Source organism: Natator depressus, chromosome 9, assembly GCF_965152275.1.
Source record: "Natator depressus isolate rNatDep1 chromosome 9, rNatDep2.hap1, whole genome shotgun sequence".
NCBI lineage: Eukaryota > Metazoa > Chordata > Testudines > Cheloniidae > Natator > Natator depressus.
In genome coordinates, this window is record NC_134242.1 from 48,155,485 (window position 1) to 48,180,871 (window position 25,387).

Below are 25,387 nucleotides of genomic sequence, written 5' to 3' on the forward strand. Positions count from 1 at the left end.
TAGCCACTTGATGATTACTGTTCATTCCCTCTGGGGAACCTGGCATTGGCCATTGTTGGAAGACAGGATATTAGGCAAGATGGATATCTGGTCTAACCCAGTATGGCCGTTCTTATGTTCTTAATGAGTCAGGGGAGGCAGGGAGTGCTCCCACCAGTCCTAGTTAAATTACAGGCTTCACAGCCTTACACACTGAGAAGCTGTAGTAGTGGAGAAGGGGAAGTGCAGGTCGGACAAGGCCCCTCGGTCACAAAACCAGATGGGATTCCTCCTCTGGAGCCACAAGGCCCATAACAGTCTTTCCCCTCTTCCAGCCAAGAGAGAACGTGCCTCAGTGCACCTTCCCAGAATAGGCCTGGACCCCAGGCAGGCACCTGGGCTAGCATTGGAGACAGCTCAGGAAAAGGAGCCAAGGAGTGAGGCTAGAGGTCACTGGCTGAATGAATAAGGGAGGTGGGCGACTAGTGCACTACTGGAAGGGGCAAAAGCTGAGGATTAAATGCATTTAAAATGTGAATGTGCGGCGAGGTAAAGAAAGGGTTGGGCAGGATTTGGAGGGGATGGGTTATGTACACAGATATTTAAACTGGCTCCTTCTGCTGGGGCCATAGGCTACACAGCTTCCCATTGGGAGATGCCTTCGGCATGGGAACTAAGGCCCACTCCTGGCTCCACATCGCTGGGGGAGAAGGCTCCTCCCACCCCTAGACTGAGTGCTTGGCTCCTGAATCTTGTGTTCAGCCTGAGCTTTCTTACGGGCGCCTTTCCTTTGGGTCTACTTGTAAGCTGGTGTTGTTTCCACAAGCGGAGAGGCAAGACGGGGCACCTGTTGCTTTGTCCAGAACACTGCCCCCACACTTTAGTGCTCCCGCTGGGTATATGGAAGATGTGTGGGTTGCAGCTGGTGCTGTTGTTGGGTTTATGGAGGACCACCAAGGAGACTGGGATCCTGAGCTTGCATAAGAAAATGTAGCAGCTCCCACGCTAACTGCCCCCACCTCTGCAGCTGGGACATGGCTGAGTTGCCCTCACCCCAGGGACCTCCATAAGCTCTTGGGAACCTCTTTCCAGGTACAAAGCTTCTTCAGGGCCTTTTCCAACTCCCCACTCTCAACTATCATTTGAGTCTCTCACCTCACACTCCACAGCAAAGTACAGAACCAGCTTCTTGTCCCCCTTGCTATTTTCTAAGCTGTACCTCCTCTGCTGAACTGCATTGTCCACCTGTGGCCAGAGGGCAGCTGAGCTGGAGGCAGCCAGTCCATGGCTGCAAGGGGATTTAGCATCATTACAGACCCCACTATGTAGAAGCCCTTATTGTCTATTGCAGCTCCCCTTCCCCCAGCCCTAAAAATGGCTCTGTCAATTAGCACTAAGTGAAGTCCAGCACTGCCCCCAGTTACATTGCTGTGGCACCAAATTTTCCATTTAAAATATAACTTCCCAGCAAGGCAAGGCTTACCTTTTCCCGCAACGTTTACAGGTTTCTGTTACCACCATCCTCAGCACATGTCCCAGCCTGGGGGATCAACTCACCTTGATCATTGTATCTAGCCAGATCCTTCTGGCTGATGTAGAGGTCATGGTCAGTGTCCAGCTCCCAGAATTTACAGTAGATGACATAGAAGTGCTCATAGGAGAAGTAGTCTGTGATTTGGTTTATGTCATCCTCTTCCTCCAAGAGGGCAAGAGTCTGAAATGGCACAAGTTGGATGGAAAGTTAATTTTAGACTAGATAGGGAGATGCTTCAGCAATTGTCTGGGTACCAAGGCGCTGGCACAGAGGCGAATTACACATTGTGAACTAATCCGCCTCTGAAATGTAACCCTTTTCCATTTGCCAGCTGTCATATGCAAATACATTCATCATTTATCAAGGGAATGAGCAAGAAGGCACAGTGAATGACAGATACCCTTGTTCAGAAATGGATCTCCTGGCATGTGAGTACGGATGTCTGCATAAACAATGCTCATCCCCAGAGCATCCTATAAACACCACCACTTTCATGTGAGAATTCAGGAATAATGAACAGAAGCAGGGCAGGGTAGAGGGGACACCAAACAGCCATCTAGAATTGGCCCCAATGTCTGCACAGGCTGCCTTCGATCAGCCTGTGACACTCAGTGACATTCACCACCATAAGGCCTCAAATCTCAGTAGGAACTGGGGCACATCCCATGTCAAAAAACAATGCACTCTGGAGCAACGTCATCCTGGTACAGTACACTTTTGTTCCCCATCCCATTCCTGTCTCTCTTCCTTCCCTTCTCACCAATCACCTTTCTCCCTCTCCTCTCAAGGCTTTGTAGTCTCAGCACATGCAAATGTTACCAATTTAGCTTCCTAGCTTCCCATCCCTGGTTTCAGTGCCAGTAAGAGGCAAGATGGCCACTTCAGTCTGATAAAGTATGGCCTTAAAGAAAATGAAAAGGCCAGGGGATCTAGGGACTGCTTTTCTCTTTCTTTCTTGCCACCCCTATACCCCTTGGAGCTTAAGATTCTCTAAAATGGAGTCTGAGAATCTGGGGGAGTCAGGGGTTTATGTTTCTAGACAGTTTCTTGACACAGTAGACAGGTTGGCCTGGGAGGCCTCCTCAGCTTCAGAGTCAAATGCAAGTTACTCCCAAGCTCACCACACAGGCCATTTCAGAAATCCAGAGTTATTCCCTTTATTCAGAGGAACCCAACTGAGTTGCACGTTACTTAGACAAAGGACTCTAAAAGCTGGGAGCAGTCTCTCTCCTGCCATGGCCTCCCTAGTCCGAGCATTTCCACCATCCCTCTCCCTCAGTCATTCGATGCCTCCCAGACTTCTGAGGAGTCTTTTGAACAGTTAAACTTTTGATTGTGCCCCACCTAAGAGTAATTCATCCTGCCCCTTCCCTGCTGCCCAGGACCATGGACACCATGTGCATGGAAGGAAAAGTTATTTACCTTGTACAGGTTTCAGAGTGTTAGTCTGTATCAGCAAAAAGAACAAGGAGTACTTGTTTGTTAGTCTCTAAGGTGTCACAAGTACTCCTCGTTCTTTTTACCTAGTACAGTCACTGGAGCTCTTCAGGATGTTTCTCCCTACGGGGCACCACTTCAGGTGCGCATGTGCCCCATGTGTCTTCAACCAGACATTTGGAAGCAGTGCCTGTTTAGTCCACACATGTGTCCTACCAAACCTGGTGCCTAAAATTGAGGGTACATAGGCCATGTCAGACAAACCGCCTTCAGTTCCTTCTCTGCCACAAAGGCAAAGACTCCAAGGCAGAGAAGAAGGAGGGTGGTTAATGGAGGAACTATACCATTATATACCCCTATACCCTGTACTGTATAGGGAAAGTAACCTCTCCTTCTTCTTCGAGTAGTGACCCTCTGGGTGCACCATTTCAGGTGACTTCCTGCTACAGGAAGTGGGTGCTTCGGACCCTGGTCTCAGACTGTAGGAAGAATAGCAGTACCAAAAGCAGTGTTTGCTCTATCGGTGTTCGCTAATGTGCAATGTTTCAGAAAGGTGTGAACTGAAACACACAAAGCAGCTTTGAAGATTTTTGCATTGGGAACTTTCTTCAACAGAGTTACATTCGTAGATTGGGCTATAACACAAGGAGGAGGCTGAATATTAGCGGCCTCAAGGAAGAGGGCATGCAACCAGAAAGCCACTTGGTGAGTCTTTGGGTTGGGATAGGGGCCCCTTTAACTTTGTGTGCAAAAGAGACAAACAATTTGGGGGAGGCCCTAGGGGGTTTAGTTCTGTCCAAGTAGAAAACCAACACTCTCCCGACAACCAAGATGAGAGGGGAGGCTTCTTCTCAAGTCTGGTGAGGTTTAGAGTAAAAAAATGGAAATTGAATGTCCTGATTGATTTGAAAGTCTGAGGTTACCTTGGGCAAAAACCAAAGGTGTGGTCAGAGAGATACTTTCTTCCTCTAAAAATGGTATGGGGGGTTCAGCTATTAGAACCCCTAACTTGCCAATCCCTCTAGCTGAGGTGACAGCAACTAAAATGCAGTCTGCATGGACAAGAGAAGCAGGAAACATTTAGCCAGTAGCTCAAAGGGAGATGGCTTCATCAGCAAATTGAGGATGAGATTCAGGTCCCATCCTGGGGCAGATTGCCTGATATGTGGGAAGAGATTCAATAAACGTTTAATGAATCAATATGTGGAGGGGTGAGCAAACACCGAAAACCCCTCAACAGGGAAATGGATGCTGTGATAGCTGCTAAATTGACTTTAACAGAACTCAGAGGCAGTTCTTCAGGACTAAAAGGTAAACCAGAATGTGAGCTGGGGAAAATCAATATGGGACAGACCCTGTTGGGTACACCACTGGTGGAATCTCTCCCATTTCTGTTGGTATGTTTTCCTCATGGATGCTTTTCTACATGCAGTAACACCTCTTGCACCTCTTTCAAACAGTCCATCTGAGGAGACAGCTAGCAGTCAAGCCTTGAGATGCAGTGCTCCAAGGTTGGGGTGAAGAACCTTCCTTGAGTCCTGGATCAGTAGGTCTGGTACACAGCACCTGGTAACCATAGAGCAGGACAAGAGGAGGGGCGAACCAAGTATGAGAATCATATTTGTCATGGCCAAGCCTGTGCAATTAGAATGACTCTGGCTTTGGCCTGATTGATTTTGTTCAGGCCTCTGAGAAGCAATAGCATCAGGGGATAGACATAGAGGATGGATTTCTTCTCCAACAAAAAATGAGGAAGGCATGTCCCAGAGAATGACAATCCAGACCTCCTCTTAAGCAGAATGTCCAGCATTTTCTGTTGGTGACAGTAGCAAAGACATCTACTTCCAGAGCCCTCCAGCGAAGGAATATCTCCTTGAGAATCGCTGAGCTCCCACTCAAGATCCTGGCAGAAGTGCCTACTAAGGTTGCCGGCTAAGGTGTTCTAGGGACCTGGTAAGTATGTGGCTGAGATGAAGATCTGATGGAACAGGCAACAGTTCCACAGCTTCAGTGCTTCTGCACAAAGGGAGGGAGACCTCACTCCTCCCTGGTTATATATATAGGACATGCTGGCCTGGCTGTACATCCTGACTGATGGATTGGTCTTTGATCATAGTCATTCGGACCACTCTGAGCTCCAGCAGGCTGGTGTGGAGAATCGATTCTTGAGCAGCCCATTTGCCTCAAATGGTTTGACTTTGAAGATAAGCTCCCCACCCTACTAGAGATATGTCTGTTTCTATTGTTGCAGAGTGAAGGGGATTCCTGTACACATTTGTCAAGGTCTTTCCACCAATTGAGTTAGTTCAGAACCTCTCAAGAAGCTGACACTAACTTGCCCAGACTGTGTTTGTTGGGAGTGTAAATGGTTTTCAAGCTAGCTTGGTAGCAGCAAAGATATGACCTGGCATGTAGTGTCAGAAAGGTGCAGGCAGCCATAACCCAAGCCTTGTAAACAAAGCCTGGTCATTGTCTCCGGGTTCATTTGAGCCTGAGAAATTAGGCTTGTCAGTGTGATAAATCTGTCTACAGGTAGGTAATCTCTGGATATTGTGGTGTCCATGGTGGCTCCTATATTTGCTGTTCAATGAATTGGTGTCAAAGTGGACATTTCTCTGTTGAGCTGAAGTCCCAGCACATCAAATGGGCTTATGGTCTTTGTGACTGCAGAGTGAACTTGACTGTAAGAGTGGCCCTCGAGGAGCCACCTGCTGAGCGGGGGAAAGACGACCATTATGACTGTGCTGCCACCACTGCCTGAACCTTCATAAAGTCCCTGGGGGCAGCAGAGAGTCCGAAGGGGAGCACTCAGTATTGAAAGTGATGCTGACCGATCATGAATGGCAGGAATTGCTTGTGAGCCAGGCGTATCACAATAAGAAAGTACACATCCTAGAAGTTGAGGGCTGCAAATCAGTCCTCCAGATCTATAGCTGGTTTTATTGCTGCCAGTGTCACCATCCTGAGTTTCTGTCCCCGGATGAAGTTCTTCAACACTCTGAGACCAAAGATTGGTCTCTACCTGCCCTTCTTTTTGGGAACTAGAGAATACTTGAAGTAGAACTCCTTTCCTCTGCTGGCTCAAATGGCTCCTATGTGAAGAAGGGATTGAACTTCTTGTCTCAGAAGACATTTATGAGATGGGTCCCTGAAAAGGGATGGGGAAAGGGAGAAGGAATAGAGATGAAATTGATGGGAGTAGCCCGAGGTTACAAACTCCAACACCATCTGTTCCCAAGATCTTTGAAAATGGAAGAGACGATTCCCAAAGGGTTGGGCAGGGGGAGGTTAGAACATTATAGCCATAGATCTGAGGGATAGGGTGGTTCCCAACCCATGACCAAGGCATTGAAATGGATGCTTGCCTGCTAAGCAGGGCTATGGTGTTATCACGGCAGAGGTTAAGCTCTTCTCTTTTGAAACCTAGTTTTTTTCTCAGGTGGTTCTGATGGTCAACGGTACACCAGGAACTGAACGGGATGAGACCTCTGTACTCAGATTCATAGACTTTAAGATCAGAAAGAACCATCGTGATCATCTGGTCTGACCTCCTGCAAATTGCAGGCCACAGAACCTCACCCCCACTCCTGTGATAGACCCCCGAATCTCTGAGTGAGTTACTGAAGTTCTCAAATCATGATTTAAAGACTTCAAGTTACAGAGAATCCACCATTTACACTAGTTTAAACCTGCAAGTGGCCCATTCCCCATGCTGCAGAGGAAGGTGAACCCTCCCCCCACCCCCAATCTCTGCCAATCTGACCCAGGGGAAAATTCCTTCCTGATCCCAAATATTGCAATCAGTTAGACCCTGAGCATGTGGGCAAGACCCACCAGCCAGACACCTGGGAAAGAATTCACACTAGTAACTCAGAGTCCTCCCCATCTAGTGTCTGATCTCTGGCCACTGGTGATATTTGCTGCTAGCAATTGCAGATCGGCTACATGCCATTGTAGGCAGTCTTATCATACCATTCCCTGCATAAACTTATCAAGTTCAGTTTTGAAGCCAGTTAGGTTTTTTCCCCCCACTGCTCCCCTTGGAAGGCTGTTCCAGAACTTCACTCCTTTGATGGTTAGAAACGTTTACCTAATTTCAAGCCTAAAAACTTGTTGATGGTCAGTTTATATCCATTTGTTCTTCTGTCCACATTAATGCTTTACCTAAATAACTCCTCTCCCTCCCTGATATTTATCCCTCTGCTGTATTTATAGAGAGCAATCATATCTCCCCTCCGCCTTCTTTTGGTTAGACTCCTCTCGTAAGGTAAGTTTTCCATTCCTCGGATCATCCTAGTAACCTTCTCTGCACCTGTTCCAGTTTGAATTCATCTTTCTTGAGCATGGGAGACCAGAACTGCACACAACAGCATTACAGATAAGATCTCACCAGTGCCTTGCATAATGGTACTAACATTTCCCTGCCTCTACTGGAAATACCTCACCTGATGTATCCTAGGACTGCATTGGCTTTTTTCACAGCTGGATCATATTGGTGGCTCATAGTCATCATGTGATCAACCAATACACTCAAGTCTTTCTCCTCCTCTGTCACTTCCAACTGATACGTCCCCAGATTATAGCAAAAATTCTTGTTGTTAGTCCCTAAATGTATGACCTTGCACTTTGCACTATTAAATTTCATCCCATTTCTATTACTCCAGTTTACAAGGTTGTCCAGATCTTCTTGTATGATATTCCAGTCCTGCTCCGTCTTGGTAATACTTCCCAACTTTGTGTCATCCACAAATTTTATTAGCACACTCCCATTTTTTGTGCCAAGATCAGTTAAAAAAAAAAAAAGTTAAATAAGATTGGTCCCAAGACCAATCTCTGAGGAACTCAACTAGTAACCTCCCTCCAACCTGACAGTTCACCTTTCAGTATGACCCATTGTAGTCTCCCCTTTAACCAGTTCCTTATCCCCTTTCAAATCTCAGTTAAATTGGAGAAGATGGGGATTAATATAACAATTTCCCATGTAGAACTGTATCAAATGCCTTACTGAAAGCCAGGTAGATTAGATCTACTGCATTTCCTTTGTCTAAAAAAATCTCAAAGAAGGAGATTAGTTGGTCTGGCACGATCTACCTTTTGTAAAACCATGTTGTATTTTATCCCAATTATCATTAACCTTTATGTCCTTAACTACTTTCTCTTTCAAAATTTGTTCTAAGACCTTGCATACAACTGAGGTCAAACTAACAGGCCTGTAGTTTTTCGGTTCACTTTTTTTCCTTTTCTTAAAAATAGGAACTTAATTAACAATTCTCCTGTCATAGGATACGACCCCCAAGTTTACAGATTCATTAAAAATCCTTGCTATTGGACTTGCAATTTCACGTGCCAGGTCCTTTAATATTCTTGGATGGAAATTATCTGGGCCCACTTATTTCGTCCCATTAGGCTGTTTGAGTTTAACTTCCACCTCAGATGTGGTAATTTCTATCTCCATATCCTCATTCCCATTAACCACCCTGCCAGTACCCCTAAGCTCTTCATTAGCCTTATTATTAAGAATTTAGGCAAAGTATTTGTTTAGGTGTTGGGCCATGCCTAGATTATCTTTAATTTCCACTCCTCAGTGCTTAGCGGTCCCACTTCTTTCCTTGTTTTCTTTTTATTTATATGGCTATAGAACCTTTTACTATTGGTTTTAATTCCCTTTGCAAGGTCCAATTCTGCATGGCTTTTGGAAGTTCTCACTTTATCCTTATACTTTCTGACCTCCAAGAGGTAATTTTCTTTGCTGATCCCTCTCATCTTCCGTTCCTTGTAGGCTTTCTGCTTTCTCTTAATCACCTGAGATGTTTGCTCATCCATCTTGGTCTGCAACCCCTCCCTATGATTTTTCCCCTTGCTTGGGATGCAGGCTTCAGATTGTTTCTGCAACTTTGACTTAAAGTAATTCCAAGCCTCCTCCACATTCACAGCCTTAAGTTCTTCAGTCCAGTCCACTTCCCTAACTAATTCCCTTCATTTTTTTAAGTTAGCCCTTTTGAAATCAAGGACCCTTTTTGCAGATCTAGTTTTGTTTAGCCTGCCATTTAGTTTAAACTGAATTAGCTCACAATCACTTGAACCATGGTTGTCCCTTACAATCAGTTCTTCTATGAGGTCCTCAGTACTCACCAATACCAAATCTAAAATGACATCACTACTTGTTGGTTCAGTGACTATTTGATGAAGAACTCTGTTAGCTACCACATGCAGGAAAATGTAGGCCCTACTATTATTTAGCAGCACTTGTCCTCCAATCTATATCTGGGAAGTTAAAGTCTCCTGTAATCACACAATCTCCAGTAGTATTTGTTTCATTAAAAACATTAAAGAGGTTTCTATCCATATCCAAATCGGATCCTGGGGGTCTGTAGCACACCCCAAGCACTAGCTTTCTTCCCTAAAGTGATTTTGGCCCAAACAGACTCTGTCTCATCCATTCCATAACTTCTAATTTCTTTACAGTCTACCTCAGCATTAAAGCTGTGACCTGCTGAATTTTTTTTTATTTGCATGATGTATATACTGACAGAGCAGAGGGTAGCTCTTGAATCCTTCAAAGAATGTAAGGACTTGTCAGCTGACTTGGTGAACAGGTTCAAATGATATAATGGGAGATCCTCAGTGGTGCTCTGGACCTCTCTCAGGATCCCTGATGATTACAATCAAAATGCATGGTGCATAACAATCGCTGTAGATATAGAGTGAGCCATCGTGTCAGCTGCACCAGGAAGGCTTGCAATGATGTCCTAGCTAGCAATTGTACCTCTGTGATTGCTCTCACTGTTCTTAAGGTAGCTGGTCAACGAAGGCATTTCTCTTCCTAAAATTGGTGTAATTATGTTTCATGAATTAATAACTCTAAATTGTAACAAATAGATGTAGATGAATAACTTTTGCCACTGAACAAGTGTAATTGTCATTGACCATTGACATGTGAAGTGGATCTAAAGGGGTGTTGCCTGTTCCCCTTGTTCACAGCACCGCTAGTGAGTTCAGGGCTGGGTGCATGAACATGAACTCAGAACCCTTAGCAGGAACATAATACTTCTTATCTGCCCTGGTGGGGATATAGTAGCAAATTGTTTTAGGCAATGGAGGAGGCAGCATGGAGAATGTCTCTTAGTGTCCGTTAGGTCTCATGGATCTCTTCCAAAGGGATTTAGAGGGAATATCAGCAATTCTTTTAATGAGTTCCTGGAATTGCTTGAAGTCATCCGCATACACAGAGGAAGAGGCATGACAGCCTCCTCAAGTGAGGAGAAAGAGCTGTTGGTCTGAAACCTAAACTTCTTAATCAACCTTCTTCTCCCCTTCTCCTCAGAGGATTCCTCCTGAGGAGAGGACTGAAGTGGAGGGTCTGAAGGAATGGAAAGTTTTCTTCTCTGATTCTCCTTGCGAGCGTAACTGGAGGCCCTAGAGAACTGCTCCCTAGCGGCTGCTTACAGATCAACACGATCACTGAGGAGAGGACTCAGTGTTCCTCTTTTTCAAAGGTTTAGAGGTACCTTGTGAGACGACCTTCTGGACGAGCGAATGGCAGTGGCTGAAGTCGACGGCACACTCTGCATATCAGAGCCCCAGTGCACAGGGGGATGTCATAGCCTGGGTCTGACGAAGCCTGCAAGGAGCACTCCATAAGGAGTAGTCGGAGTTCAATCTCTCTGTTCTTTCTTGACCTACTCTCAAAGTCAATGCAGACTGTACACCTGGAAAGGACGTGGGTGTCCCGAAGGCAGCTAGGATGCCATCACTAATGGGGATAGCACTGGCAAGTTAGGCAGGGCTTAAACCCAAGAGATCTTGGCATATCCTGAGAAAATAAACAAACAGAACTTCTACAGAGAGAAGTTCCCTCAGAAACGGGGTGGGGAATGAGGCAGTCTCACAATAAAGAACTGCCAACTATGTATCAGTTACAAAATACTATAACTAACTGCTAAACTAACTATTAAACTGTAACAACACTAAATATTTATAGAAGACCTAAAATTAAACTAAGGCACTGCAAGTCATGCTCAGTCTCAGGCCAAGGGCAGTTCAGAAGGAACTGAAAGCGGTTCATCCGACACTGCCTTATACACCCTTGGTAAAGGACAGGAGTTTAGCTAGGACATACATGTGAACTGAACAGGCACTGCTCCCAAAGGTGCATGGAGGCCATGCACATGGAAGTACAGTGCTCAAAGGGACATTACTCAACAAATGGATAAATGGGTTCCCAGGAACAATTTATAATCCCTAAATATAGCCTCCATCACTGAAGAAGGTGAAGGCAGAGTGGGGTTAGCATGGTTGTGTTGGTGATAGGTGCACCTGAGCAGCCTTAACTAGTTTTCAACCTAGTACTTTGCTGTGTTGAATATAGAAAGAAGTAGGCTTATCCTTTCAGAAAGAAGCAAGATCTAAATCTTTGTCCTCAATGCAGTGCTAGTGAAGATGTGTTACAGGGATCCTACCCTGGGCTAGGCCCTCACTAACCTCCTGCAGTCTCTCTCCAGAACTGGAGTCTCTAGAGGGGCTAGAGGCACACATCTATTTTAGAATATATACTCTTTTTATATAAAGCCAAGAAAATGACATACTTGCAAAAAGTTGCTTTTCCTCATCTCCATTAGGGTGATTTTCCCAGACCAGGATCTATTGACCATGTAGAATATTCTCTGTATAACCTACAAAAAGCAAACAAATGAATAATTATCTTAAAGACATGCACTGCCTAAATTATACCAGTTTGTAAATCTGAAGTGAACTTATTCATTTGGTTTAGTCAATGATTAAAAGAAAATTTTAATTTACAATTTTGATTTACAAGACAATGGACAACCCTCAAAACCAATGAGATAGCTGAGATACATTGATGATATTTTCATCTTCTGGACAGACAACTTAAAAACTTCCTCATAGATCTCCACCACAACTTCAACATTCAACTCTCTCTGGAACACTCTGACACTAGCATTGATTTTATGGACACCACAATCAGCTTCAACAATGAAACCCTACAGATCATTACACCTACCTTCATAGATCCAGTAACCACCTCAAATAGACCAAGAAATCTGTTATCTACAGCCAGGCACTCAGATACTACAGAATATGCTCCAAGGAGAAAGTCCAGGATGTACACCTTAATACACTCAAAGCAACCTTCAAACAAGGACACTTACTCAGAGAACCTGATTTAATACAGAAATAAGCCCCCCTCTGACCATGCACCCCTATTTGTCACCTTTCACCCCATACTGGAACTCATAGGGGGTTATCACCAAACAACTACAACTCATACTGGATGGGGACCACATACGGAAATAATTTTTTCCTGAATCCCCTCTTCTGGCCTTCTAACAACCACCCAACCTCTCCAAGCTCATCAACAGAAGCAAGCTCCCGACAGGCCTTTTGATAATAAACGGCTGATGCACAGCAAGCAGGGGTGCCCAAGTGAAAAGCATTATTCTGGGTACACCATATCATATGTTAACAATGGACATAACAGAGACAGATTATCTGGCTGGATTTGGCATAGGCCATTGGTCATCTGTATATGTCATTCAGTCCCCACTCTGACCTCTAGTAATCTGGAGGATGAATGACATGGAGGAGGACAGAAATACCTGTTAAGTGAGTGCAAACAAGAGGTAGTACTTAGATAGTATGGTGCTGAGGTCATGTAAACACCCATCCTATTCTCACTCCCTTCAGCATGAAATAGCCATTTTACTAAAACTTCACATGGTGATGAGCATTATTGCCAAAATGTGATTAACGGGACACAAGGCCAAGCTTAATAACAGTAGAAACAAGAGCAGAGAGAGACAATTAATAAGTCTGTTCCTAGAAGTTATAGAAGATTACTATTGTGTACAAACCTATTGAACAGGGTGGACGAGCTGTTCCAAATATTCTCTGGTCCTACCAAGACAAACAGCTCAAACCAATAGTAGACTGGGGGCTCTCTAACCCAGCCAAACACTGGGTCTTTACAGAACAAGAAAATAATGGCAGTGTCAATGGTGCTGGCGTAATAAAAAAATCATGCCCTCCAGAAACATATACACATCCTTCAGCAAGTCTACTGTATGGGTTTGGGATAGAACCAGAAATAAAATAAAATGTTTTACTTTGCAAATAATCCAGATTTTAACCCAAATCACAAACCGAAGAGGTTTAAAGATTGGGGGAGCCATGGAATACATATGGTTGGCCAGCTCCTCAGTAAAGAAACTTTTTCAACTTATTTGGAAATAAAAAACTAGCTTTAGTTGGACCACTCTCCTGTGTACCAATACCTTCAAGTTAGGCACTATGTTTCTTAACTTTTTGGAAAAGCTGTTTTAAGCTAACTTTAGGAGGAGTGATGGAGTCTGGGCAATCAGGAAACAAACAAAAAAAGTTAATTTATATCAATCTTTGCGGACAACTTTCCTAAAAAGAAAAAAAAAAGGTCCATATATGACACACTGGAAAAGGAGTTGCATACACTAATGATTTTAGAGAAATGGGATTTAATCTCGAAAAGAGGACCAGCAACCTCAATCTGTAGCATGATAAAAAAAAGTTTATTTAAGATACTGCTTCAATGGTATTTCACACCAGTGAGGTTGAGAGAGAGAAAGAGAGATTGAATAGGGAGAAAGGTGGAGAAATTGTAGTGAAAGAGGAGTGTGATGGGGTAAAACCCCATTCTGGGCAGGAAAGGGCTAAGGTCCACATAGGCACATTCACTCCACCTAAATGGTAATTATATAATTACTTGTCAGCTAGAGAGGGTGAGACTAAAGAAGGATTAGGTGATAACACAGCAGACATTTGAGCCTTATAAATAGGCTGAGAGAGAAGTCATTCTGGGGTAAGAAGCTATAAGGACCAGACAGGCCCTATATCCTGTCTTCTGAGAGCAGCCAGTGCCAGATGCTTCCGAGGGAATGAACAAAATAGGGTAATTTTGAGTGATCCATCACCTGCCATCCAGTTCCCTCTTCTGGCAGTTGAAAGTTTAGGGACTCCCTGGCGCATTCGGTTGCAAACCTGAACATCTAATTGCCGTTGATGGACCTATCCTTCAAGAACTTATCTAATTCTTTTTTGAACCCATTTGTACTTTTGGCCTTCATATTATCCCCCAGCAATGAGTTCCATAGGTTGACTGCACTGTGTGAAGAAATACTTCCTTATATTTATTTTAAACCTGCTGCCTTCTAATTTCAGCAGGTGACCCCTAGTATTTGTGTTACATAAATTGTTAACACCACTTCCTCATTCACATTCTCCACACCATTCATGATTTTATAGACCTCTATCATATTGCCCCTTAGCTGTCTCTTTTCTAAGCAGAATGGTCCCACTCATTTACATTTTTCCTTGTTTGGATGCTGTTCCATGTCCCTAAACATTTTTGTTGCCCGTCGCTGTAGCTTTTCCCATTCTATCTTTTTTGAGATGGGGCAACCAGAACTGCACACAGTATTCAGGGTAGGGTGTTCCATGGATCTATATAGTGGTATTATGGTATTTTCTATCTTATTATCTATCCCTTTCCTAATGGTTCCTAACATTCTGCTAGCTTTTTTGACAGCTGCTGCACATTGAACAGACGTTTTCAGAGTCATTCACAATGACTTCAAGGTCTGTTTCTTGAGTGGTAACAGATGATTTAGATCCCATCATTTTTGTGTGTGGTTGGAATTATTTTTTCCAATGTGCATTACTTTGCACTTATCAACATTGAACTTTATCTGCCACTTTGTTGCCAAATCACCCAGTCTGGTGAGATTCCTTTGTATCTGTTAACAGTCAGCTTTGGCCTTTGCTATTTTGGGTAATTTTGTATCATTTGCAATTTTTCTGTTAAAACTGTTGGTGAAGCATGATTTATTTCTCTTTACAAAAGCAGTGTTGACTCTTCCCCAACATGCTGGGTTTATCTGTGTGGCCGTGCCTATGCATCTATGTATTTATCTATGTTATCCAGATCCTGTACTCCACTTAGGACTAAATCAAGAATTGGCTCTCCCTTTGTAGGTTCCAGGACTAGCTGCTCCAAGCCGCAGTCATGTATGATGTCTAGAAATTTTCTCTCTTCATCCCTCCCTGAGGGGACGTATACCCAGTCAATATGAAGTCAGTAGAAATCCCTCATTATTATTGTGTTTTGCGCCTTTATAGCCTTTCTAATCTCTCTGAGTGTTTCACAATCACCATCTTGGTCAGGAGGTTGGTAATATATTCCTACTGCTATACTCTATTATTCAAGCATGGAATTTCTATCCATAGAGATCTAGTGTACACCTTGATTCATTTAAGATTTTGACTTCATTTGACTCTGTGCTTTTTTTCAGATAGAGTGCCACCCCTATCAGCGTGACCTACTCTGTCATTCCTTTATGTTTTGTATCCTGTGTAACGGAATATACCCCTGTATTCACATCCTACAAACTACTGTAAAAATCTTTGTACAAAGTACACCTTGTAAGATATCATTTGGAAACTGATAATTTGCTTGTCAATATTGTCCCAATAAAATATGTGTGGCAACATTGTAAGTAAAGTTATAAGATTGCCCTGTATCGTGTTATTAACACATGTTGCAAACCTCACAGCCCTGCCTAGGCAGAAGTCTGCAAACAGGTCTGTTGTAAACAGAGGAATGTGTGCTTGCCTTAATTTGCATTTAAGCGTAAACAGAGTCATCAGCCAGGAAGGGAAAACAAAGGAAGCTCAAACAGGTGAAAAAAACCCAGCAGAGAACATCCTTCCACATAGACACTTTGTGTCTCAGCTGGAAATATTTTTCAAGGAGGGGCGGAGGAAAAGACTGAAACTATAAAAAGGATGGACAAACACCCCAAAGCACACACAACCCTCTCTCTCCTTGCCCATTGCATTCACTGCACCTGAAAAAACAAAGGAAACAGCCATTGGACTCTGGAAGAGGGGTCCTGACCTGAAGAGTTTGGTCAATAATCTTGCTAGAAGCACGTGTTAAGAAACTTTGCTTGAATCTAATATAGTCTGTTAAGTTAAGCACTAGAAAGCATTTTATCTTTTATCTTTTTTTATCTTTATTTTTCTTGCAACCATTTCTGACTTTTATACCTCATTACTTGTTCTTAAAGTCTCTCTTTCTTTGTAGTATATGGTATGGTATATTATTCCCTTAAAGGAATAACGGATTTAATATATTTGGACTGTCCAGGGGAAGGCTGGGAAGTACAAGACATACATTTCTGGGGGGAAATCTGGGACTGGGAATTCATTGGGGTCACCATGCAGTGTAACCAAGGCTGGTTACAGCCAGGGTGTGATTAGCAGGCTGCAGTTACACAGACACACCTGGGAATGACCTGCATGCTGGTGGCTAGTTGTGAGCAGTCCAGGTTGGAGGCTACAGCAGCAAGGCCTTGTAAGGTACCCCAGGTAACAGGGCAGGGGTGATACAGCCTCCGGCTGGTCTGGATTGTATGGTCGGTATGTCACAGCCTGCTATTACCATGTCCCATTGATTATCCTCATTCCACTAAGTTTCCGCAATGCCTATCATATCGATATCCTCATTTATTGACAGGCACTCTAGTTCACCCATCTTAGTATTTAGACTTCTAATATTTATATATAAGCACTTGTACATTTTGTTAACATTCAGTTTCTTGCCTTCATGTATTATATTAATTGGGGCTCTTTTACATTTGACTGTTTCTCACTAGTGCAGAGCTGTACTTTACCAACTTCTTTCCTTTCCTCTTTACTAGGATATAGAGTTCCCTCTTTAATAAATTAATCCCTAAGGAATGTGTCCACCCAAACCATGTGCTCCGCCACACCTGTTGGCTTTCTCCTAGCCCTTAATTTAACACATTCTCTACTTTTCTAATTTTCACATGCCAGCAATCTGATTTTGTTTTGGTTTAGGTGGAGCCCATCCTTCTTGTACAGGCTTCTCCTTTTCCAAAATTTTCCCCAGTTCCTAATAAACCTAAACCCCTCCTCCCTACGCTATCATCTCATCCACGCACTTAGCCCCTGCAGGTCTGCCTGTCCTTCTGGCCCTGGGCTTTCTACTCCTGGCTCTGCTACGTGTCTGCTGGATGACTTTGGGCATGAGGTACTAGGCCAAAGAGCGTGGGAATGACTCTGTGGTCCAGTGGTTAGGGCAGCATATGGGAGACCGAGAGTCCAGGTCCCTTGCTCCAGTCACTCTAAGTATGTACATAAAGTGGAACAGCTTCAACTGGACAGACCGAGACAGGCACCTGCCCCCACATTAGAATATCCCATAGCTCAATGGTTAGAGGACTTCTCTGAGAGGTGAGAGACCCCTGTTCAAATCCTTTCACCCCGTGACAGAGACAGGAAAACTGAACCCAGGTCTCACCCATCTGACTGCTCTAACTGCTGGGCTAAAAGTTCACCCCATCCACTCTTGCTGTGTAGAGTGATGCACAGTACAATCAGTGGCTGGAAGTCAAAGCTAGACAAATTCAAAATGGAAATAACGTGCACATTTTAAAGACTGATGGTGATCAGCCATTGGCCCAGCACAGTAAGAGATGCAATGGACTCTCCATCACTTGAAATATTTAAATCAAGAAGGGATGTCTTTGTAAAGTTACGTTTCAGCTCAGATACAAGATGCTGTGTTTGATGCTCCTGACAGACAGTGTCATCCTGGTCTACATTTTCGCTAGTAATAGTGACATTGATCCTCGCTTCCAGTTTGCAAAGCTGCTCTAAACTTAAGGTTTTATTAACTACCATAGGGTTTCCCAGTCTGTCTCCCATGCTTGGATTGCACCAGTTCACCTTACAGAAAGGGCCATTATCAAACTTGCCAACTCTACAGGGTTTCAGACTATAGGTCTCAGTCCCTCCAGCAATCTACAGGAAAAAAACCTTTTGACTGGCTGCCTTCTCCATTCCCTGATCTCCTGGGCAGCCAATCAAAGCCACTGAAACATGTCACTAATCAGCATATGTAGCAGCCAGCACTGCATTCCTCCCCGCCCCCACCTCTGCTAAAGAGGAACATCTTCTCCATGCTCCCTCTCTTCCCCCGCTGTAAAACTGAGGGATATGGAAGGAAAGCATGAAAGGCTGGGATTTCTCTCCATTTCCATTCTCTTTCCCTCCCTCAGTCACTCTAGATCTATTCAAATTTATGCAAATCTGCAGTTTATCTAATTCTGCTTTGAAGGATAGTTGCCCATGTGCTTTACCCTGCAAACTTCCTCTCCTTCCTTTATTCCAGGTTATAAAACCAATCAGAAGCAGGGGGTGCACGAGTGGTGCCTGAGCTGTAGTGCAGCTCGAAGCATTTGGGCCCTGGCCCCACTCCCCGTTCTTACTGTGCAGTCACTCCCAGTAGCATCCCTGCCATCACGTCCCTCAGAGAGGGCTTCAGTAGCAAAACTGCACTTGCACTCTCAGTTTAGGAATGCTGTGAACTGCTGCCAGGACTAATCCTGCTGTAAACACCTCTAAGGAGCTTTTGGTTTCTGTCTCTTGCTGATCCTGAAAGCCACACCTCTTCCTATTGTCTCCTTGGCTCAGTTTTCTGCAGCACTGCGGATTATCAGCTTTGAACTTTGTATGCAAATTCTGTAATGAGAGGCCACTGCCTGGGTCCCTTCCCATGCCCCATGCCTCTCCATAAGGCCCAGCTCTAGCTCTAGGGCACTGGCAGGGCAGTTCCAGGCCCTCTCCCCACCCTTTCCTTGGAACAACTCACACAACTTCACTTCTGGAAAAACAAAGTTTTATTAAGGCAATTGGGCTTCCCTCCCTGCATTCTCCCCTTCACATCACCAGAACTGCTCAGTTTTTTCCATCCACACCCGGCAGCACCTCATAACCCAACATACTTTTCAACAGACAGTATATTTTGCCAGCAGGGTCTTTTACTGGTGCTTCCTTGGCTTAGATTTTTGCTATCACTGCAGAGCACTAGCTCTGGGAGGATAAGCCACACTGTGGAATGGTTTTACTGGTAAGTGATTCCCCATGTGATGTGCTACACCATCATTTCTGGACTTAGGGCTGGGGACCTGTTGAAAGAAATATAAAGAGTTTAGTATACCAACATCATACAATGGGTCAGAGATACTGATAGGTCAAATGCAGTCTACAGAGTCCTATTGTATCTCTAAGGGAGACAGAGGGAGACAGGGGGCATTAAAAATGTGCATACACAGCTTAGTTATCCTAGACTGTTAACTTACTCTATGGACATCTTCTCCCCCCTGGTACCACATTCAGCAATGAACACAGCAGCTGCTGTCGACTTAGAGTCAACATCTGCAATGCAAAAATAATATGTGGGTTCATGCACACGCAGTATGTACAGCACATTGTGTTTCTGAAGTGTACATAGGACACTCTACCTTGGAGGGATTGATGGGATCCAGGTTCTCAACAGCCAAGGACGGACATGGCCATCTCCTTTGTTATTATCTCCTGATGGAAATAACGTGCTTCATAATACTAAAGGAAAAAAATCCAACTCAACAGCACATAAAAGGAGATGTAAAAACTACATCAGTCCATGCAAAGTTAAAACCAGCCTTACGCTACTGAGCGAGGAAACCAGAATGTCCACTGCCTGCCTGCAATTGCAAGGCGATCACAGCCCCTGAGCTGACCCTCCACACAGCTGGCCCTGCACAAGAGTCATCTGCCCTGCTGGAATCACTGATTAATGGGAGTCTTGGCTCTGTCCCACCCAGCACTCCAGCCATGCCAACCAGCCCTGAGAGTGGGGAGCAACACAGCCTGCTGCAGTCTTAGCCGGCAATCAGAAGTGCACTGCCCCACAAAGCTCTGCAGGGCTGGGGCAGCTGTAGAGTCAACCTCCACAACCTGCCTTATGCGACATGAGGAGCATGGAGAAGATAGAGCTGACTAGGAGTCTCAGCTTCACCCCATTCAGCTTAGCCACCAATAAAACCAGTGACTGGCCTCCTGGGGCAGCAGCAGCCTAAAGTGGACTCTACTTCCTGCAGAACTGTGAGCAAAGTGAGGCAAGTGGCTCAAGATGAAGTACAATAGAAGACAGAGGGGATATAGTGAAGGGGAGCAAAGAGCAGCATCCAGCACACATTAACACAGTGTCCTCACTAGCTAGAATCACAGACAGTGAGTTGCAAAAGGAAAAGGGCCCCCTCTTTGCAGTAACATCTAGAAGAACTGAAGTTACCCTTTCTCCTCCTTTGAGTGACTGTCTCTATGTGCAGTGCACTTCAGATGATTCACAAGCCATGCTTATTTAAAGGAGGTGGGTGCCTGGAGTCCTATGACACAAAGAGACTGCAGAGCTGCCCTGCCTAGAGAGGTATCAGAAGCAGCTGTTTGCACCAGTGCTTCGTGTCTAATGCAGGTGTGAATGGAACTCCAAGTTGCTGCCCTGCAGGTGTCAGTAACAGGGATGTGACTCAGGGAAGTTATTGAAGCGGCTTCAGCTCTAGTTGACTGTACTCTCACGCTGCCTTCAAGAGAGACGTTCATCTTGTAGCAAAGTAGGACGTACCAAAAGATCCACTTTGGCAGTCTCTGGGAGGAGATGGCCTCTCCTTTCATAAGTTTTGTGAATGGTACAAAAAGTCTAGGAGACCTTCAAAACGGTTTTGCCTCTGCAGGTAAAAGACAAGAACCCAACACACATCCAGTGAGTGCCACAACACCTCTGCCCTGCTAGAGTGAGGGTTAGGGTAAAACACAGGTAATGTGAAAATCTGACACCACCTTAGGAATGGAATCTTTGTCCTTATGGAAAACTGGGGGTGGGAGGAGGCTCAGCCATAAGAGCCCCTAGCTTCCTGACTCTTCTGGATGACATAATAGCAACCAAAAATGCTACCTTCACAGAGAGATGTAGTAGAGAGCAGGATGCCAGGGGCCTGAACAATAACTTACTAAGGGTTGATAAAACAAGGTATGAATCCCAGGATGATACAGATTTTGCCATTGGATGGAAGACTTAAATCACACTCCTCATGAAACGATTCACTCTAATACATTGATGTGAAGCAGAGACTCCTGAGAGGACCATCTTCCTTGAGCAACCTGTCCCTTCATGTATGCTCCCCAACCTAAAAGAGATTAATGTATTGTTATAGTCTTTGTTGGAAGTGGAGAGTTGAACGGCACCCCCACACATATCTTTCCTCTGTCTCCACACCAAGTAACAGAGACTAAGACCCTTTGAGGAACCATGACTGGCATGTTGAGACTGTGCTTGCCCAGTATGTACACAGTCTACAGCCAGACTTGTAGACAGTGGAGATGAAGCCTGGGAATGGGGTCATATAAAGTACTTGTGGATGAGTGGAAAAAGGCTAATGTAGTGCCCATCTTTAAAAAAGGGAAGAAAGAGGATCTGGGTAACTACAGGCCAGTCAGCCTCACTTCAGTCCCTAGAAAAATCATGGAGCAGGTCCTCAAGGAATCAATTCTGAATCACTGAGAGGAGAGGAAAGTGATCAGGAACAGTCAGCATGGATTCACCAAGAGCAAGTCATGCCTGACTAAGCTAACTGCCTTCTATGACAAGATAACTGGCTCTGTGGATGAAGGGAAAGCAGTAGATGTGTTATTCCTTGACTTTAGCAAAGCTTTTGATACGGTCTCCCACAGTATTCTTGCCAGCAAGTTAAAGAAGTATGGGCTGGATGAATTGACTATAAGGTGGAGAGAAAGCTGGCTAGAATATTGGGCTCAACAGGTAGTGATCAATGGCTCCATGTCTAGCTGGCAGCCGGTATCAAGCGGAGTGCCCCAAGGGTTGGTCCTGAGGCCGGTTTTGTTCAATATCTTCATTAATGATCTGAAGGATGGCGTGGATTACACCCTCAGCAAGTTTTCAGATGACACTAAACTGGGAGGAGTGGTAGATACGCTGGAGGGTAGGGATAGGATACAGAGGGACCTAGACAAATTAGAGGATTGGGTCAAAAGAAATCTGATGAGGCTCAACAAGGACAAATGCAGAGTCCTACACTTAGGACAGAAGAATCCCATGCACGGCTACAGACTAGGGACTGAGTGGCTAAGCAGCAGTTCTGCACAAAAGGACCTAGGGGTTACAGTGGACGAGAAGCTGAATATGAGTCAACAGTGTGCCCTTGTTGCCAAGAAGACTAACGGCATTTTGGGCTGTATAAGTAGGAGCATTGCCAGCAGATCGAGGGACGTGATCGTTTCCTCTATTCGACATTGGTGAGGCCTCATCTGGAGTACTGTGTCCAGTTTTGGGCCCCATGCTACAAGAAGGATGTGGAAAAATTGGAAAGAGTCCAGCAGAGGGCAACAAAAATGATTAGGGGACTGGAGCACATGATTTATGAGGAGAGGCTGAGGGAACTGGGATTATTTAGTCTGCAGAAGAGAAGAATGAGGGGGGATTTGACAGCTGCTTTCAAATACCTGAAAGGGGGTTCCAAAGAGGATGGATCTAGACTGTTCTCACTGGTAGGAGATGACAGAACAAGGAGTAATGGTCTCAAGTTGCAGTGGGGGAGGTTTAGGTTGGATATCAGGAAAAACTTTTTCACTAGGAGGGTGGTGAAGCACTGGAATGTGTTACCTAGGAAGGTGGTGGAATCTCCATCCTTAGAGGTTTTTAAGGTCAGGTTTGACAAAGCCCTGGCTGGGATGATTTAGTTGGTGATTGGTCCTGCTTTGAGCAGGGGGTTGGACTAGATGACCTCCTGAGGTCCCTTCCAACCCTGAGATTCTGTGATTCTACGATTCTATGATACCTGCTCATCACCATGGGCCACCACAGCACTGCCACCAGCCTGGCCTTGGGCTGGATAAGATCAGCTCATGAAGGACAACAGCTGGCTGAAGCTGAACCCGAGCAAGGCAGAGTGAATGCCGCTGGGCAGAGGAAAGTACTTGGAGGACTTTGCAGCTGTAGGGCAGTCTCCTTTGGCTGAAGGGTCACACCCACAACTGGTCAATACAGTCTATGATCTAGGAGTGCTCCTGGTTCCCTTGCTGATGCTGAGCTCTCACATGGCAGCACGCATGAGTAACACTTTCTACTAGCTCCGGTTGGCTAGGAGATTCCATCCCATCCTGGCGGACAAAGAGCTGGCCTCAGTTACTCATGCCTTCATCACTTCCCGTCTGGCATATGGCAATGGGATATACCTGGGCATGAGGCCTTCAGCACTTAGGAAATTCCAACTAGTATGGCCCATTACAGTGTGTCTCCTCAACAACACAGGCTACTAGGAGCACATCAAACCTGTTCTCTGCTCCCCACATCGGCTTCCCAAAGAATAGAGTCAATTTCCAGGTCTCAGTCCTTATCTTCAAGGGACTCCATAGCTTGGGCCCAGGGTACCTAAAAGTGTCTAGTGATCTGGGATGTAGACAACTCCACTCCTTACTCTTTTGTGCCATATGGGTAGAGCTCATCTCTGCCAAAGACAGACTTTCCCAGGGTCCAGTCCCATACTGTGGGACGAACTCTCCCATGGGAGTAAGGACCATCCCAAACTTCCCCACTTGCCCCTCCAAGGGCAAGGAGCACTCCTTTGTCCTGCCTTCTCTAATACAAACCCAGCAGCATGGACATAACACAAAACAAACACACACCCTACCAAACCAAAACCCTCCTCTGCACAACAGGTCTCCCCGAGGGGAGGGTGAGAGAGAGAAAACAAACCACACATGACAGATGTGAAGACACTTTGTTAATGCTCATATACTATGGTGAGGAGTGTGGTATAAGAACCCATATAGAACAGGCCCCCAGCCTCCCTTCAGCACTAGCGCCCCCCTACCTTCCAGCACTCACGCCTCTGCCTACCCCAGACACCCTAGTACCCCCCCAACACCCAGACATCTACACACCATAGACACCTACCGGCACCCCGACACTCATGCACCCTACCAGCTCCCCAGACTCTCTCCCACCTAATCCCAGTCACAGCTACCATGTTTCGTGCAGTTCCACATCCTGCTGCCCATGACACGGTGTGTTGCGCACAAGCTGGAGTTTATGGTCACATGCAAATGATTTGCAAATATGCAAAATCATTTGCATATAATATCACCCATGGAACTTAAAACTTGGCAGCTACGTAACTTGGGAACTTAACTTAGGCAGAAAACCACAGCAGCCTGGAAAAATTTCTGTTCAACCTAGACAAAGATTTCTCCTGACAATGGGAGTTGCATTGTTAAGAAGTTGCAGTAACTTACATTTATTTCATTTTACAAGGCTTAAAAGGATGTCTCTTTTCCCTATATTTTTAATGCTCCTGAGTTGTTTCTGTCTCATTCCCCTTACAGTACCCGAGTCTATGACCCAAAGTTCACAAGTGTTGGCACAGTGTGTGACAACATCCCACCATAAGCAAAATACAGCAGTGCTGTGTTCTCTGCACCAGCTCCCAAGTTGGCTTGTGAATGGAGTTGAAGGTGTTGGTTTTGAGCTATGAAGCCCTAAATGACGTGGGACCAACCTACCTGGGTCACTCTGCTCTCCTCATGCCACACTGCCACAGCTGCAGTCAGCGGAAATGCCTGAACTGGAGCCCCTATGTAGAGTCTCCAAGGAGAGAGGATGCAGCTGGCAAGGGCATTCTCTGTGAAGGCTCCTAGACTTTGGTTTTTGCTCCCCTAACCTTGGTCTGAAATTACCCAAACTAATTGACTGCAAAGCCCATCTACTTTCCCTGAATTTTGGGGGAAGAGCAGAGAGGGTGGTGTGGTTTAATGTTAGTCTTTTTTTCTCTTGCTCGTGGGAGTTGTTAATTATAATAACTGAATATTTAAAAGTTGTCAAGGGCATTCTTTCACATATTGTTATGATTTTGTAGTGAGATATTAAGGTTGTATCGTAAGTTTCTGTTTTACAGGGTCTGTACCTTAGTGTCTCACCTTTCTTCTGAACCCTTTTTGGCAAACATGCCATGGGAAATTGGAACCAAATTTCAGCTACTAATTAATGTGTGTGTGGAATGATCTCCAATGTGTATTTTGCGTTTATATGTTTGGGGTTTTTTTTTTTTTTTAGGAAAGTTGGGTAACCGGAACAGCAGAAGAGTTTGAATTTTCCACACAACACGCATTTGCTGCTCCTGGCTGCTGCCTGAGCAGTAACACTATGTTATCAGAGATAATCAGACACTCAGCACATATGCCCTCTAGTTCATTAGCATATGTGTGGGAGTGACTAGTGCCCTTGGTTGTCATGGCAACAGATGCCTTTGATAATTGATTGACCTCAGACAACTGTAACATTATTCCAGAGCAGCGTCCCAGGAGGAATGGCAAAGACAGCAGACTGGGTTTGGACAAGTTCCTGCAGTAGTCCTTTGGGCTTCAGGTAAGTTACACTGTTTCTTTTCACAGGGGAATTGTTTGTTCCTTTCCTCAGAAAGGGTTACATGAAAATAAGACACAAAATTACTGTAACGATGTCGGAAT

The 25,387-nt window shown here is 44.8% G+C and overlaps 1 protein-coding gene across 4 annotated transcripts in view; it reads right to left on the reverse strand.

Annotated features, from left to right (window-relative positions):
* PPP2R3A (protein phosphatase 2 regulatory subunit B''alpha) overlaps positions 1–25,387 on the reverse strand; it is a 136,684-nt gene that overhangs the window by 26,958 nt on the left and 84,339 nt on the right. For all 4 annotated transcript variants that reach the window (XM_074964081.1, XM_074964079.1, XM_074964082.1 and 1 more), the window contains 2 exons: positions 11,536–11,622; positions 1,537–1,693 (listed from right to left, as the gene is read on the reverse strand). In XM_074964081.1, the coding sequence (XP_074820182.1) occupies positions 1,537–1,693; positions 11,536–11,622 (244 nt within the window). The remainder of the gene's footprint in view (positions 1–1,536; positions 1,694–11,535; positions 11,623–25,387) is intronic.